Source organism: Ictidomys tridecemlineatus, chromosome 3 (genome assembly GCF_052094955.1).
Source record: "Ictidomys tridecemlineatus isolate mIctTri1 chromosome 3, mIctTri1.hap1, whole genome shotgun sequence".
Lineage (NCBI taxonomy): Eukaryota > Metazoa > Chordata > Mammalia > Rodentia > Sciuridae > Ictidomys > Ictidomys tridecemlineatus.
In genome coordinates, this window is record NC_135479.1 from 33,812,067 (window position 1) to 33,830,108 (window position 18,042).

General features: G+C 36.3%; 1 protein-coding gene across 3 annotated transcripts in view; it reads left to right on the plus strand.

Moving 5' to 3' along the window:
* Positions 1 to 611: 611 nt before the first annotated feature.
* Med13 (mediator complex subunit 13) overlaps positions 612 to 18,042 on the plus strand; it is a 90,516-nt gene continuing 73,085 nt past the window's right edge. For all 3 annotated transcript variants that reach the window (XR_005726397.2, XM_013357048.3, XM_005321551.3), the window contains exons 1-3: positions 612 to 750; positions 2,604 to 2,838; positions 12,981 to 13,149. Coding sequence is in view for 2 of the 3 variants with exons in the window: in XM_013357048.3 (XP_013212502.1) it covers positions 685 to 750; positions 2,604 to 2,838; positions 12,981 to 13,149 (470 nt within the window). In the remaining variant the exon portion in view is untranslated. The remainder of the gene's footprint in view (positions 751 to 2,603; positions 2,839 to 12,980; positions 13,150 to 18,042) is intronic.

Genomic DNA, 18,042 nt, shown 5'->3' on the forward strand with positions numbered 1-18,042 from the left:
TTAAAGGGGGAAAAACACCGCCCGCTGGGCCTACAAAATGGGGGAGACTACGGCGTCCAGGCGGTGAGGCCGCGGGAGAGCAGACGTTTGGCCGGCTCGGCCCAGGGACAACACGGAGATACAACCAGAGAATGGACTGAGCACGCAGACGCCGCCACCACCTCCGCCACTGAGGAGACTCTGGGCTTAAGGACATCGCCGCTGCCGGGCCGGGGGCCTGGGCTTCTCTCCCGGTTCTCGTCCTTCCCGCCCCTCCACGGGCGCCTCCCCGCCGGGGAGAACCCTCCCGGGCTTGGGCTTTGCCGACTTAGACTCTATTTTGATTATTTATTGTGTAATTTATTATTTTTTCTCGTGGAAGGGGCGCACACGTCCCCTCGGTCCTCCGGAGAGGGACGAGCGTCCGCGGGCTCCGCAGTCCGGCCCGCGGGGCGAACGCAGCGCGGCCCTCCCGCCTCCGGCCCTCGGCCCCGGGCGGCTGGGTGCCGGCCGGGCGGCGGGGGCTGCTCGCGGCGGCGGGGGGGTAGGTGGGGAGGGCGGGCGGCCCGGCGGCCTCCTCTTCCACCGCCCCCCCAACCACCACCCCCCCGCCCTCCCCGGTGTCTGTGTTTCTCTCTCTGGTCGGAGGCGGCGGTAATGGCGGATGGTGGGTTGTGGCGCCGGCGGCGGCTGCTGTGAGGGACGATGAGTTCCTCCTTCGTGGCGAACGGGGCCAGCCTGGAAGATTGTCACTGTAACCTCTTCTGTCTGGTGAGTGCCGGGGCGGCGGGCGGGGGCCGCGGCGAGCGGGCGGTGGGGGAGGGGGCCTCGAGGTGCGCCCTTGGGCCGTGGGGGAGGGGGTCCGGGTCGGATCCAGATGCCAGAGTCCCCGGGCTAGGCCCAGCCGGAGCCCGCGCCCTGCGACGCTCGGCGGCCAGCCCCGGGAGGCGGCGTTCACTCAGCCGGGGTCCTGGGCTCTGCCCGAGGAGTGCTGGCTTTTTTTCTGTCTTGTTTCGACTCCCCCCCCACCGCCCCCACGGCAGTCTTGTCTTCAACTTGGATTCCTTATCTGGCAGGACACTTAACATTTTCCTGTTTCTTGCTTAACTCTCGCTTTTCTCCTTATTGATTGGGTACACTTTTTCACACTTTACATGATTGCTTTTACTTCGTTATCTTTATACCTTATCCTGATAATTTGGTTCCCCCCAATAAATAGGACCCCGGGATTTCTGCGTTAAAAACCTTTCGTTTTATGTATTTTTGTATGAGTCAACTCACACAGAGTTAGTGCCTTCCTTGGTGACTTCATATTTTTGTGTAAAAACCAGTCGATGCCATTTCATGTTTTCTTTTTTAAACTTTGGAAACAGTTTGCCATTTTGACAATTTCAAGCCATCTTGCTTTTATTAGAACATTATGTTTTTGGGAGAGTGGAGGGACTAATGGAGGGAGGTGCAGTGGTTTTGCACTAAACGTTTCTATATTTGTCTGTTTTGCCTGCTTAAGAATATTTTCAGCAGGCTGCTCCTTGTTTTTATTGGAGTGAAAAGTCTGGGGAAGCTGGATGTAGCCATTACAATTGTGTAGGTTGCTCCAGGTTTAGTAACATCCAACAGTTAAGACTTTCAAAAGTGCCAACTGTTGCAAATATCAAGTCCTGAATTGGACAATAGCTTAGGTTCATCATTGACTTAAAGTTTGAGTGACTTTTTAAAAATCTTTTCTGTGCTGTGAGAAATATTGAGAGTATATGATAGGTAAGTGAAGTGGGCGGAGCGCAAGTAGTTGGCAAGTGTAAGCTGCCAGTCATGTATCAGCAGTTTCATTTTTGGCATCTTATACTTTCTCTCTTTAAGTTAAATTATTGAATTGCCTTGGTTGAATTTCTTTCATAATGATAAATGGAGATCTTTAATGCACTTACCTATTATAAAATGTTAGTTTTCTTGACAATGTTCATTAATCAGCATCTCTTCAGATATAATAAGACATAGAGCAGGTTTAACATTTCTATCTTCTCCAACCCAGATCTATTTTTGGTACTTTTAGGATCAGGTTCTTGGAAGATAGACTAACATAAATCTGACATTTCTTTGGGAGCAGCTATTTGACTTTTCCTGAAGAGGTGTGTGAGTGAAGAATTAAGAGGGCTTTTTTAAAAGAATTATTCAGATGTCTCTCTTTTTCTTTAAAGCCATGACTTCTGTAAACTTGGAGTGATGAATTTAAGAATTAATTGTTAGTGCAAAGTTTGATGCCAAGAAACAAATGTGACTAGTTCAGATAGGATTTAGGAGAGGAAATGTATACTCAATGTGCAGTACTAAAGAACATGTTTTTATTTAATGTTCCTCTTATTTCTACTTGAGATGCGTTGTTTTTGTTGTGCTGTTCAGTGGCATGTTGGTGTTAATTTTAAACTGTTTTTCTTTTTTTCCTTAAATTCTTGGTTGTTGAATTATTCAGAATTAAAGTTTTTTTTTGTCATAATCTGCTTTCAGCGTTATAAGCAGCATTGAAAATTTTTAATGTCCCATTGAAATTGGGGACTTTGTATTGAATACTTTTTGACTTTGAGTGAATGTACAATAATAAAAAAATCATACTTTCTTTTCTTTAGGCTGACTTGACAGGAATTAAATGGAAAAGATATGTCTGGCAAGGTCCAACTTCTGCCCCTATTCTGTTTCCGGTGACAGAAGAAGACCCCATTTTGAGCAGTTTTAGTCGCTGTCTTAAGGCAGATGTACTTGGTGTTTGGCGGAGAGATCAAAGACCTGGAAGAAGAGAGTTATGGATATTTTGGTGGGGTGAAGATCCTAATTTTGCTGACCTTATTCACCATGACTTATCAGGTGAAAACAATTTACTATTTCTAGCCAATGATTTAACAACATTGTATACATTTCCCAAAATACTGTTTGTATTACAAATTAAGGTGGTGTGTGGTGGGGTGGGGGGGACTGGTGCGTGGTGCCACAACTGTGTACACCACTGTTAGATAACAAAGCCAGATAAAAATACAGTTTCATGTTTCATTTTACTACTATTATTTTATTTAAATCATTCATGCATGTTATGGGAGGCTTTATTTACTTTTCTCTTGCACTGGGGATTGAACTCAGGGCTTCCTGTGTCCTAGGTAAGTGATGTAGCACTGTTCTATACCCCGAGTCCTGTGGGAGGCTTTTTAAGCTTTGAATTACGGTCTCCTTCCAATATACAGCTTCCTTCCTTAATTTCTCACAAGTGTTTAGAATCTAAAGAAGGCATGTTACGTTAACCTAAGAAAAATGGAATCCAGGAACATAAAGTTTTAGCACAGTTACATAATACTTTTGAAACCAAGTGTAACTCAACTTGGAGTCAGTTCTGCCACTGCTCTCTTTTGCATGAATATAGAGACATTGTAGGAGTATCTGGAACTGTAGCTTTCTCTGGTATATTTTTCAAGGTATGTAGTTATTTTGTTGTTTTATTTGCTTGTAAAGACATGTTAATTTTGTTATTTTTGGAAAGTGACTCTTTTAGATACTGTTACATCAAAGATAAGGAGACAAGAGCCAACTTGTTTAGCTTTTATAGGACAGAGGGTCATAATCTAGAAGATTACACATAAATAATTTTGTGAGCAAATTAATGATTACTTATTATTTTTCAACTTTTAGGATCAAATGCTACTTTAGAAAGAAAAACTATAGCTTTTCATGTAATTACTGAGGCTTGTATTTACTTTAGACTGTAAGAGTCTGTTAACTGAATCTTTGATAGGAATGTAAATGATTAGTTGAATGCAACAAGAAATAACTTTAACCGGTTATTTCAATGATTTTTGACAGTTAAATTTAGGATTTTTAGGTCATTTTAGTTTTTTATTTGTTCTTTTTAGATATACATGACAGTAAAGTATTTTTGACATACATGTATGGAATGTAGCTTATTCTAATTAGAATCCCATTCTTGTGGTTATAAATGATGTGGAGTTTCACTGGTGGTATATTCATGTATAAACATTGGAAAGTTATGCCTAATTCATTTTATTGTCTTTCTTTAGATTATTTTTAAAAAGCTTTCCTATTCGAAATTGAGCACTCTGAAGTTTTCTGTTATTGTCTGGACTGTAGGTTGTTTTTTTTTTTTTTTTTTTTTTTTTTTTTAATGAAATGTAATCCAGGTGTCTGTATCTTGAACTAGTACTTAGTAAAACCAACATTTGTTTAGGAATGTGTGTGTGTTAATTTTGTGTGTTCTGATAATTGCTTTTTACCTTCTCATGAAAACATTTTTTTCCATGTTCTTATTTTTGAAGTGATTGTAGTTCTTTTATGATAAAGCTTTTCAATTTTCTAAGATGGCCTACCGGAGTGTAGACTTAGTTCTAAGTATGTAATACTGTTCTAAATAAGTAAAATGATTAGTTTGTATGTATGTATCATACATGTATGTCAGGATTTAAAATTCTTAATAGTTTTAGCAAGATGTTGCTTTCTAATTGCTATGCCAAAAGCTAAGCCTACCAGCTTCCTTTTTCTTTCATTGACTTGGGCATATGTGAGTTATTTAATCTTTTTTTTTTTTTTTTTTTTAAAGAGTAAGAGAGAGAGAGAGAGAGAATTTTTTAGTTTTATTTCTTAGTTCTCCGTGGACACAACATCTTTGTTTACATCTTTGTTTTGTATGTGGTGCTGAGGATTGAACCCGGGCCGCACACATGTCAGGCGAGCGCACTACCGCTTGAGCCACATCCCCAGCCCCAAGTTATTTAATCTTTAAGTGATCATTAAAGTCACTTCACTAAAATGTGTAGAAAGTTTTTGTTTTTAGTGGGGCTGGGGCTTGAACCCAGGGCCTTATGCATGCTTGGCCAGTGCTTTACCACTGAGCTACATCCCCAGCAGCATTATAGTATTATCAACAATTACGGATTATCCAAAATTGCAGTTTGTCAATAGTTTATAGTAATTTGTTAACATTAAAAGTCTCTGATAATTTATGGATAGTCTTTTAATGTAAGTCTCCAAACAGTTGGCTGAGAGTTTATAGCTTAGTGGTAGGGCACTTGCCCAGCATGCATGGGACCCTAAGTTCAATTCCCAGCAATACAGATACACACAAAACCCCAAACAACTGTAATACTGATTTGTAGGTTTTGGCTTTTAAGTTGGGAGAACATCTGAACAAACCTTTAAAAAGAAAAAATTCATGACATACATTTTGAGGAATCAACGATACTTTTTGATATATACTATTTAGTTTTACCATAGAAGGACTAAATTTGAAGGTGAAAAGTCTATTAAAGTTAAATGTGAGCTGTTTCCCTGTAATGTCGTTAAAACACTACAGTATGTGGACATTGTTTCCTTCTAGGTTTCATATTATCAGTCAGTTATGTTTTCTCTAATGAAACTGGGTTATCATTTTTAAAATTTCTTCTTTGGTTAACTTAGGTTTTTAGCATAACTTTTTAAAATGATAGCACCCATACTTTAAAATAGATATTGATCCTGAAAGTGTTGAAAGCAATTTTGGGAGATTAGGTTTTATTTGTCAGATTTTGCTGAATGCTGTTAAGTAGTTAATAACTTGAAGATGTTTCAAAGTGGAAATAATTATTTTGTTTTACTATTTCAATCAAGAACAGTATGTAATCATATTTACTGTTCAAAAGCCTGTCCTGTACTATTACGGTTTACATATTCAGTGGTATTTATGTTTTAGTTTTTGTTTTAACCTGTCGTTTAATTTAGACTGTTGTTACTTAAATCAAACATAGCCTAATAATAAGCACTTTTCAGATGGAGTATATTTGTCTTGCCCTTTTCTTTGCTCCAGGGACACTGCCTCCCTTTTGGGGCAATTAGTGTGTGTCTGTGTGTCTGTCTCTCTCTCTCTCTAACTCTTTTTCATTTCTTCCCATCTGTGGCACTGTATTCCCTTCTTTTACGCTCCCCTGAGAAGAGAGCAGCTGGACAGTGGGGGTGGCATCAGCTGCAGGAGGCATCCTGAGTTCCAAGTGGAGGTGTAGCACTGAGGAAAGGGGAACCGGAAGGACCCAGGTGGCAACTAAAAAGCTGATTAATTTAGCTTGAGCCTTCTTGTCACAGGCAGTGTCCTTCTGTTTGGTTCAGCACCTAACACATCTTGTTACTGAAAGGTTTGTGATTATGCTGATAATATCCTCCCCCACCTTCTCTGTTTGTCGCTTTTTGTGAGGAGGAGGAAATGTATTTCTTTTTGCAAAGAAGACTAGAAGTCTCAGTTTTTATAACTGGAATGTTTGATTACAAAAGTACACAATTGTTTTTGCTTAACCTCTTTGACATCTTTGTGTCACCCATAGTATATTTTTAAAAAATAAATCTTAAGGGCCTGGAGTTGTAGCTCAGTGTAGAGCACTTGCCTAGCACATGCGGGGCCCTGGGTTCGATCTTCAGTACCACCTGGAGATAAATAAGTGAAGGTATTGTGTGTCCACCTACAACTAAAAAATAAATATTTTAAATTAAAAAATCTTTAATTTTAAGGTAGTTTTATGTTTTTTTTTAAAAAACATTTTTAGTTGTAGATGGACATAATACTTTATTTATTTTGTACGAGGTGCTGAGAATGAAATCCAGAGCCTCACACTTGCAAGGCAAGCACTCTACCACTGAGCCATAACTCAGCCCGGATAGTTTTATATTTACATAAAAGTTACAAAGGTTATATTTACATAAAAGTTATAAAGGGAGTATAGAGTGTTCCTGTGTAACTCTCTCAGTTTATTGTTAATGCTTGTATTAGAATGATGTGTTTTTCACAACTAATGAAGTAGTATACACACTTTATTATTAACTAAGGTATGTATATGCTTTATCTGGATTTCCTTTTTTTTTTTTAACCCAATGTTTTTTTTTCTGTATGTATGTGCTTTATCTGGATTTCCTTTTTTTTTTTTTTTAACCCAATGTTCTTTTTCTGTTCTAGGATGCCAGCTAAATTGCTACATTTTGACAGTTCTGAGGAATCTAGTCGGGTTCCAAAGTACATGTTAAATTTCATTTTCTCGTGTCACTTAGCACTTGTTTGAGTCATCTTCCTTTCAAGTTTAGCTGATATGTAGAAATAGAATATTAACTCATTTTATTGCTAATTAGTAAAGATTAGCTAAAGCATACCAAATGTGATTTTATGCTTGCTTTAAACCTTCACTCATTTTGTATCAGTTGTCTCTACTGTTCAACAAAGTAATTTGTAAAGAACAAATGATTTTTTGAATTAGGATTTGTTTTAACTGGGGTTAGTCTAACTATAATATTCCAGAAAGATATTTGTTCCAAAAAAATCTCTTGATTTCAAAGCTGAATAATTACTTTTCACTCTTTACTCTCCTGAGGAGAATCTGAATCCATTTTGATCTTTTTAATAGAAAAGGATCAGGGACAAAACTTTTTGGGTACAGATTTTCTTTTTAAATTTAATTTTGTAGCAGCTTTTTGTTTTGTTTTGTACCAGGGATTGAATTGGATTTAGGGGTGCTTAACCACTGAGCCATATCCCTAGTCCTTCTTTTGTATTAGAGACAGGCTCTCACTAAGTTGCTGAAGCTGGCCTTGAACTTGAATCCTCCTACCTCAGCCCCTGAGTCACAGGCATGTATTGTCATGCCTGGCAGCACATTTTATTTAATGGTTGTGTGATTGTGGGTGAGAACTATAAAACTGGTCTTGGGAAAAATCTTAGCTCTAGTCCTCCGGTCAGAAGTTTCTAGTGGGTGACATTGATTGGTTCTTTCAAGCATACTGCAAAGCAAGATTGTTCCATTTTCATCAGTCTGGCCTTGAAGGAGAAGAGTTTTCTGTGTACTTTCTGCTTTCTCTCTCTTTTTTTTTTTTTTTGAGATGGATTCTCACTATGCTATCCAGGCTGTCTTCAAATTTGAGGTACTCCTAACTTTAGCCTCCTGAGAGTAGTTGGAATCACAAGGTATGTGTCAGTGCATCCAACTTGTAGCCTGACTTTTTTGGAATTTATTGTGATCCTCATTGGCTTTATTATTTCCCTTAAAATAAAAATAAAACTACTTCCAAGTTAGGCTGCAATGAGGCTCTCAGAGAAAACTGTCATCTTGAGAACTCAAAAACAGACTCAATCAAGTCTAAATATTTCTTCTTTTTCCTAGTTCTTGGGGTCTGTATACTGGATTTTAGCAATCTATTCAAATATTTTTATTGTACCAGAATTCCATCATAATGTGTACAACTCAAATTTTAAGTGGGCCATTGTTCAAGATTTAATTTTGGATGCTGTTATTGAAGAATACTAATTATAGTGGACCATAAACCATGTGACAGCTTTTAACAAGATGGACAAATACAAAACAGCAACCATCTATAGTAGTTACCTAGTGCTAGCCAATTTAAAAAGCAATTGTTTGGGGCTGGGTACCTGGCTCAAGCGGTAGCGCGCTTGCCTGGCATGCGTGCAGCCCGGGTTTGATCTTCAGCACCACATACAAGCAAAGATGTTGTGTCCGCCGAAAACTAAAAAAAATAAATATTGAAAAATTCTCTCTCTCTCTCTCTCTCTCTCTCTCTCTCTCTCTCTCTCTCTCTCAAAAAATTTCACTTAAAAAAAAAAAAGAAAGCAATTGTTTTTTTGCCTTACGTAGCCTAAAGAGAGTTAATTCACCAATGTCTAATGTTGTAAACTTGTGACCCAGTTCTTTATTTGGATAGTTTTTTAGGTAATAACTTCATTTGCTGTATTTCTTGTGAGGACTGTCCTTTTTGAAAAAGTAACCAAAGAAAATAATCAACATATCAAGCTGTATTTTTTTTTCTTTTTTGTTTTTAGTTGTAGATGGGCACAATACCTTTATTTTATTTATGTGGTGCTGAGGATTGAACCCAGTGCCTCATGCATGGGAGACAAGTACTCTACCCACTGAGCTATAACCCCAGCCCTCAAGCTATTTTTAAATTAAAAATTTCTAGGTTTTGCCATAAATAAATAGCACTGCCAATTTAAGGCACTCAGTAGTATTTGTTGAATGGATTGATTATGAATGAGAAATTGTTAAAGACAAACACTGATTAAACATTTTAAATATTTTTCTTTATTCTTTTAGGAAATACATAGTATTTTTCTACCATGTTAAATTTGGAACCATTCTTTCTGTATTCATTAATGTATGTTGTATTTTAATAGTTTAGCAGAATTATGTAGGAAAAGATTGCTTTTTTAAAAGCAATTGATACCATGGAGATATTTAAAGATGTCAGTTTTGAGAATAATGATGAGTACTGGGTATATAGCTTTTTTGGTTTTGATCTTCATTTTTTTTGTTGTTGAAGGAATTATTTTGATGGCCTGTGACACACTTTGACACCACTGTAATTTGTAGCCTCAGAAAAAACATGGTAATTAAATTTAGCATTTTAATTTTTGTGTTCTGCAAATAAATACTTTGTAAAAAATTTTTAAGTAACACTGATGATTTAAAAGTTAGTGTTAATAGCAATGGAAAAATATTATTAAAAACAAAACTGAAACTCTATTCTGTGTGGATACAGACACAAGGGGAGAAAAACATTTAAAGGCATTAAGCAGACTTTTTTCATTAGAGTATGGTTGATTAAGTTCAAAAGAACTAAGTAAAGATTTGCCATGTGTTCCATTTTCCTTCTCCCCGTTATAATATTGGTGTTGAGATTTAAGAACCTCTTTTAATTAGTGTTAGAGCTGCATATTTCTAATGTCTTAGAGGGTTGGTTATACCATTTCATCTTTTATATATATGAGTACATGTAGAAAATACCATTATTATTGTTATTGCAAAATCAGAATATTAGAAACTTGGCTCAGTAGGCCTCTTGTTTCTAAGTGACACTCTCCCTAAAAACAAAACCAATAACCTTCAAACTTTTCATGGAGCATTGTTAGGATTTATTATGTCTTCAGCAACAAAAAACTGAAAGTCTATTACTTAAGTGTAATGTTTACTTAGTCACTCGTAGGTAAAGATATACTTCAGAGATTTGTTGGCTTTGGAAAACCCCATCAGATGGGCTTTACTCTCTTGTTTTCTGTATAACATTTGTTTAGTGTTAATGAGAATTGTGTGCATTTGGGGGTCATGAGATGTCTGCTTGATAGCATTAAGTTCACATGAGTTTCTTCAGATAAATTTTAGAGTAAGGAAAGAGAAGTACTTTCAAATTAATACTGAGTAATTCCTAAACCACATTTAGTATTCTTAAATTGTTTAGCTGTGAGTTTGACTGCAATGGATTTCTTTACATCATAAAATTTTCAGAATTTTATATGAAATTTATAAATTATAACCTATTCCAAAGATTTTTAATTATTTCAAAGGAATTCACAATCTGTTGAATGGTGTTTCATGAATTGCAACTTTATACTTAAACTGTTTTTCAGAATGAGGCAAATTCATTTTTAAGGTTCTTTTTTTTTTGTATCGGTGATTGAACTCAAGGACACTCAACCATGAAGCCACATCCCCAGCCCTATTTTTTATTATATTTAGAGACAGGGTATCACTGAGTTGCTTAGGGTCTCACTAAATTGCTGGAGCTGGCTTTGAAACTCCTGATCCTCCTGCCTTAGCCTCCTGAGCCCCTGGGATTACAGGTATGTGCCACCACACCCAGCTCATTTTTAAAATTTTTTTTCTTTCAAAACATCTTTATTTTATTTTATTTTAATTAATTAATTTATTTTTAGAGAGAATTTTTAAATATTTTTAAATTTTCGGTGAACACAACATCTTTATTTTATTTTTATGTGGTGCTGAGGATTGAACCCAGCGCCTTGCGCATGCCAGGTGAGCACATTACCACTTGAGCCACATCCCCAGTCCCTCATTTTTAAGTGAATAATTTATTTGATGTTTATTGCAACTGTATAACTTTTATATGTATAATAGCAACTTTGTGTATTGGGTCTTTGATTTAAAACATACCTGAAGTTAGGAAAACTTGTTAACAGGCTATTTGTATAGGACAGATGTTAAAACTATTGTGCTTCTCTTAAAAGGTAGGGACTTTTGAGGTAAATGATAATCAAGGATACTGAATAAGTCATAAAGAGGTTAAGAATTGGGAGAAAGATTCCTACACAATACTACTGGAATTAGAAAGTTTTATTTCTAGAAATTATAAGTCATAATTTGAGGTAAAATTTTTAACATAGCTATTTAATTTTTAAATGATAGGTCTTCATTAAACTGAAAGCAAAGCAAGTAAGATTCTTTTTTTCCTCAGCAACTTACAAATTTATTTGTGATTTAGACTTTTAACTAATTAAAGTGAAGTCACGATGTGCCAATTTCCTTTTCTTTTAGCCTAATACTTTCTTTAATAAAATGAAAACTTGTAAGCATTTTAATGTTAAATGGAAGTTAATGAGTGTCTCTTCCATAGAATGTGAAGTTTTCTTATTTGATGTTAATGATTAATGTTAATGTTTAAAAATGTTTTTCCAACTCTCAAGTATTGTCATTTTCTAAAACTTCTTTTTGAAAAACCAGTTAGTTGCTTTGAAAGACTTTTAGCACTTAGGAAACACTTGAAAGAACAATACAAATCATCATTAACCTTTGTAATGGCACAGAGTTTCTAGTGCAGTTAAAGTCCACTGTCATTATACTTTTTAGTTAATGTTTATTATACTCATTTGTTGTATAAGCTCTGAATACCATGTGCTGCTCTTTTTGGGGGGAGGATGGGGGTGTTTACCCAGGATTGAACTCGGGGGCACAAAACCATTGAGCCACATCCCCAGCCGTATTTTGTGTTTAATTTAGACAGAGTCTCACTGAGTTGCTTAGCACCTCCCTTTTGCTAGGTTGGCTTTGAACTCAATCCTCCTGCCTCAGCCTCCCAAGGTACTGGGATTACAGATGTGTGCTCCTGTGCCCAGTCCATGTTCTACTCTTAATGCATATCTCTTTTATTCAAAAGCTCATAGTATATATGTTATTTTTCTATAGGTTTAGTAAATGTATTTTGGCAACAAATGTTTTCTCTATTTTTACTTAGTAAATGAAGATGATTCAAATTCAGAAAATATTTACAAAGTTATAAAGGCTATGGGAAGATTTTTATATTTGAATTAAATAATTAAGAAATATAAAAATTTAAAATGTTAAAGTGGTATTATTTGTAGTGGAATTCATTGGATGCTTTGTTATAGGCAGGAAATGGATAAAGGGAAAAAATTGGTTACTGAACTTCATTCCAACTTATCTCAAAATGACTTATTTATTTGGTAGATTAACTTGGAGTGATTAGTAGATTGGCTGCCAAAAATTAAGGCTAATAGTTAGTGAAGATAGCTATAACTTAATGTTGGGAATGCCTAAATCTTTTAAGTTTCTTCCCCTAATAAAAGATTCTGTACTGAATAATAATCATGGAAATCATTTGGTTAAAATGAGACCTAAGGTAGCTGATAATGCGTTGCTTGTTAGGCTCTGTGCCACTGGGTTTCTTTTTATTCATCAATTAATTTTATAGTTGAGTCGTGAATTAGAATGCCAATGGACATGAAATGTTTTGAATTTAATTATTAATTGGATGGTGCTGCTTTTTTTTTTTTTTTTTTGAGGGAGTTGGGGCAGGTCGAATGATTGAAAGAATTAGGAGAAGGTAACTAGTAAGTGAGCCAGTTTAGAAATTGGCATCATAGAGTATGTTTAATATTTTCCAAATTATACAAGCAGGTGGACTTTTCATTGATAGAGAAATCAATCAGTACATTTATAATATTATTCCCATATTTTATATTCTGCAAATAAACTTCAAGCAACTTGATAGAATGCATAGCACTTAGACCTTTTATTTCTTGGGGAGTAACTTTGAAACCTGATACTTTGATGTCTAGAAATATATCAAGTGATTGTAGTTTAATTTTCTTAGGTAGAGGAGGGATTGTGAATATAGAATTTAAACTAACTTTTATTTACTGCTTTTTGCTTCCTTCATTTCTTTTTTAGAAGAGGAAGATGGAGTGTGGGAGAATGGACTTTCCTATGAATGCCGTACTCTGCTTTTCAAAGCAGTTCACAATCTGTTGGAACGGTGTTTAATGAACCGGAACTTTGTACGTATTGGCAAGTGGTTTGTAAAGCCTTATGAAAAAGATGAAAAACCTATAAATAAAAGGTAAGCTGTCTTAATTAACTTTTTTTTTAATATTTCTTTTTCATTTTATAACTACAGAGAATGAATGCATGTGTTCAGGAAGTTAACTTTGGCAAAGCACTCTAAGTATTCTGTTTTATTCTTTTTTCTTTTCCCTTTTCTTTGTCCTACTGGGGATTGAATTCAGGGCATCAAGTGTATCAGGATAGATCTTTGCCACTGAGCTTCATTTCCTTAAGGTCTTGAGGCTGGCCTTGAACTTGTGATTCTTTCTCAATATCCTTAGTAGCTAGGATCATAGGACTGTGCCACTATGCCCAGCAGTTTTTGGGGAAAGGTTTCATTAAATTGCCCAGGCTGACCTCAAACTCCTGGGTTCAAGTGATCTCATATCAGTATTCTGAGTAGCTGGGACTACAGGTATATGCCACCATGCCTGGCTCAAGCATTTGTTGACCACTTTACTTGCCCCTTAACATATACATTGTAAAAAACTGTCTTTTTAAAAAAATTTTATTTATTTTTTCCGTATTTTTAATTGGCACATTATAATTATACATACTAGTAGGATTTGTTGTTACATATTCATACATGCACATAATATGACAATGTGATTTGACTAGGTGTGTTGATGCATGCCTGTAATCTTAGTGATTTGGGAGGCTGAAATGGGAGGGTCACAGTTTGAGTTCAGCATCAACAACTTAGTCCCTGTCTCAAAAGAAAAAATAAAAAGACTGGGAATGTGGCACAATAGTACCTAGGGGCACCTTATCTCAGTACCAAAAAAAGAAAAAACAAAATAGTATAATTTGGGGCTGGGGTTGTGGCTTAGCGGTAGAGCGCTTTCCTCGCAAGTTGGAGACCCTGGGTTTGAACCTCAGCACCACATAAAAATAAATAAATAAATAGATAAAATAAAGGCATTGTGTCCAACTACAACCAAAAAATAAATATTTAAAAAAATAATATAATTTCGTCTTTATTATTCCCCCATGCCCTTCCCTCCTTCTTGCTCCCTCCTCCTCTTTTTTTTCTTCTTCCCTCCCCACCACCATTCCTTTTTTCTACTCTGCTGGTCTCCCTTCCATTTTCATGAGATTCCCCTCAGTTTCCTTTTCCTTTTTTCTCTCTAGCTTCCACATATGAGAGAAAGCACACAACACTTAACTTTCTGAGTTTGGCATAGAAGGCTTTAAGATAGATAACTCTTTTCTTTTTTTAAAATATTTTATTTACATTTTAGTTTTCGGAAGACACAACATCTTTGTTTTTATGTGGTGCTAAGGATCGAACCTGGGCCGTACCCGTGCCAGGCGAGCGTGCTACCGCTTAAGCCACATCCCCAGCCCCTAGATAACTCTTTTCTTCTTCAATTAAAAGTTTCAGGTTACTGCATTTCTCTGTGATTTGAATAATACAAAATAGTCTATCAGAAAATTCAGTCCTAAGCAGTTGTTGAATAAGTGAGGCTTTGAGATGAACCAATGGCAAGTAGAGAAACTTAAGGGAATTTGTTTTTCCTGAATGATGTGGGAAGATATGAAGTAAACATTTGGTTATGATTATATATGCCTATCATCTTTTCATGTACACCTAGTGTTTTTTTTCAAGCTTTTCTTTTTAGTTGATTAGATGAGTAGATAATTTTGGGAATATAAAAGTTCTTTGATTTCCCCTCCCTCTGAAAATTGACAAATTTATTGTTAACAAAATAACATAGGAATGCATTCTGCAAATGGCAGGAAAACTTAAGTATCTGGGTTACATGGTAAGTAGTAAGGAATCTGGAGGTAGATAATTCTAGTGTATCTGTTTAGTATTGTCGTCAAGGATTTTTAAGGTTCCTTATATTCTTCTGCTGGGACATCTTCAATATTTAGCTTCATCCTTATACTCCCAGTGGATATTGAACCTTCACACCTGATAAGCAGAAGATGAGGGCAGAGAGAAGATTAGTTATTGGAAACCTGATGTATCACTGGCCATTCTAACAGAAAGAAGTACCTTTTATTTGGAAAAATAAAATAACCACTAAGAACAATGTAGGAGTTTTCTTAGTAAGATTAAAAGGCAGTGCTGGGATTGTGGCTCAGTGTAGAGCACTTGACTTGCAAGTGTGAGGCACTGGGTTCAATTCTCAGCACCGTATATAAGTATATAAATAAAATAAAGGTCCGTCAACAAAAAAAAAAAAAGAAGAAGAAAAGGGAATAGACAGAAGAAGGAGGGAATGTGGATTTTGGGTAGGCACTTAGCAGTGTCCACCATAGACAATACTTCTTCTTCTACAGTTTAATTTGCTTGTGGTTTTTGTTACCCACAGCCAACTGAGGTCTGAAAATGTTAAATAGAAAATTCCAGAAATAAACAATTCATAAGTTTTAAAAATTGTGCCTCATTCTGAGTAATATGGTAAAATTTTGTGCAGTCCCACTCTGTCCAGCCCAGAACCTGACTCTTTCCTTTGTCCAGAATATTTATGCTGTATAGCTACCCTCTTGTTAGTCCTTTAGTAGCCCTCTTAGTTGTCAGATCACTTGTCATCTGCTTGTATTCAAGTAACCCTTATTTTACTTATAATGGCTCCAAAGTATGAGAGTGGAACTATTCAGATATGCCACAGAGAAGCCATAAAGTGCTTTCTTTAGGTGAAAAGGTGAAAGTATAATAAGAAATTAGAGAGTCCAACCTCATTCACACAATTTATTCCAGTGTATTATATTTGTTCTATTTTACAAATGCTTCTTGGCTTATGATGGGATTTTTGTCCTAATAAACCCTAAGTTGAAAATATGCCAAAAATGGATTAAACCTACTGAATATTGTAACTTAGCCTCGCCTATTTTATTGTAACGATATTCATTTATTTATTTATCAAGACAAGGTCTTGTTATGTTGTCCAGTTTGGCTTCAAATTCTCAATTCTTCTGCCTCAGCCTCCATGTAACTGGAATTAAAGGTGTATGCCACCTTATCTGGCCTTAGCCTACCTGAAAAGTGCTCAAAAAATTATAGCAGAGGGCTGGGGATGTGGCTCAAGTGGTAGCGTGTTCGCCTGGCATGCGTGCGGCCCAGGTTTGATCCTCAGCACCACATACAAACAAAGATGTTGTGTCCGCCGATAACTAAAAAATAAATATTAAAATTAAAAAAAAATTATAGCAGAGTTGAATAACTGTGTCAGACAGATGGCCTACAAAGCCTAAAATACTTAGTTTGAAATATATATTTGGATATTTTTATTTTATTTTTTGCAATTTTGGGAATCAAACCCAGGGCATCACAAGTAGTAGGCAGGTGCTCTACCACTGATCTACCTCCCCAACTCAGCTGTATCTGGATCCTTATAGGAAAAAACGTGTTGTTTAGCCTACTGGCACACACTTGTAATCCTAGCTACTTTGGAGGCTGAGAGGCAGGAGGATGGCATGTTTGAAGCCAGCCTGGGAAACTTAGCAAGACCTTATTTCAAAATAAAAAAAAAAAAGAAGGGCCTGTGATGTAGCTAAGTGATAAAGCACTCCTGGGTTCAATTCTTAGTACTGTAAACAAATAAATAAATAAAATAGTAAAATATTTTAAAAGCTGCAAATGTAGCGCCCCTGGGTTCAGTCCTAGTCCTCTTCCTCCAAACCTGTATAAAGATATTTTAGATTTGTGCTGCCAAGTATGGTAATCCCTAGCCACTTGTGACTCTTTAAATTCAGTTAATTGAAATTAGGGCTGGGAATGTAACTCAGTAGTGTAGTACTTACCTAGCAGGCTCAAGGCCCTGGGTTCAGTCCTCAGTACTGCAAAAAAAAATGTCTTAGACCTGTGCTGTCTAATATGTCCACTAGCCACTTGTGTCAGTTTAAATTCAATTTATTGAAATTAGGGCTAGGGATATAGCTCAGTGGTATGGTGCTTGCTTAACATGCACAAGACCCTGGGTCTTTTCCCCCCAGTATCTGAGGGGGAAAAAAACGAAAAACAAAAAAACTTCAGTTTTGCAAACTGCCTTTCAAGTGCTTGTTATATGACTAGTGACTTTTGTATTGAGTATTGTATGACATTTCTGTCATTGGAGGAAGTTCAGAAACTTCCCTTAAATTTATAATTAACATATTTGGTGCTTCATTAAAGAAGTTGGTCACGGTTTTACTTATTTATTTTTTGTGACAGCAAGCAGATTTTATTAAATAGGAAGCAAGAGTACATTCAAGACTGAGAACAGTTCGTTCTGAGCAGGAGCAACCAAGTGTTTTTGTTTTTTGTTTTAAAGACAGCAGATGAAAGAATATGCTTTAAGTTTCACCCATAAAGGTGTATTTATCTTCTGCCCCACTAGGCTTTTACATTATCTCCTGATCTCCAAAATTAATTAAAAATAAAACCCTGGCACAGTGGCATACTCCTTTAATCCCAAATTGGGAGGCTGAGGCAAGAGGATTATAAATTCAAAGCCAGCTCAGCAGCTTACTGAGATCCTCACTAACTTAGCAAGACCCTGTCTCAAGATAAAAAATACAAAGGATTTAGGCTGTCAGTGATAGAGCACCCCTGGCTTCAGTCCCCAGTACTGCCAGGGGAGGAAAAAAGTGCCATGAGATGTAAATTTGTGCTACAAAAGTAGTAGCTATTACTAGCTTTACTGTGTCCTTTGATTGGTTTTCTCTGAAAACCTGAACTTATAGAGAAGCTGAGAGCTACTGCGATAATATTTTTTAAGGACTTATTTCCTTTGTTGTCTTTCAGAGTAGCACTGTTCAATAAAAATACAAAGTAAGCCACATAAGTAATTTTAAAATTTCTGCTAGATGGTTAAAAGTAAAACAAAAATAAACAATCAAAATTCAGGTGAAATTAATTTTAACAATTTTTTAATATAGTATATCTAAATTAATATTTCAGCATGTAATTAAATCTACA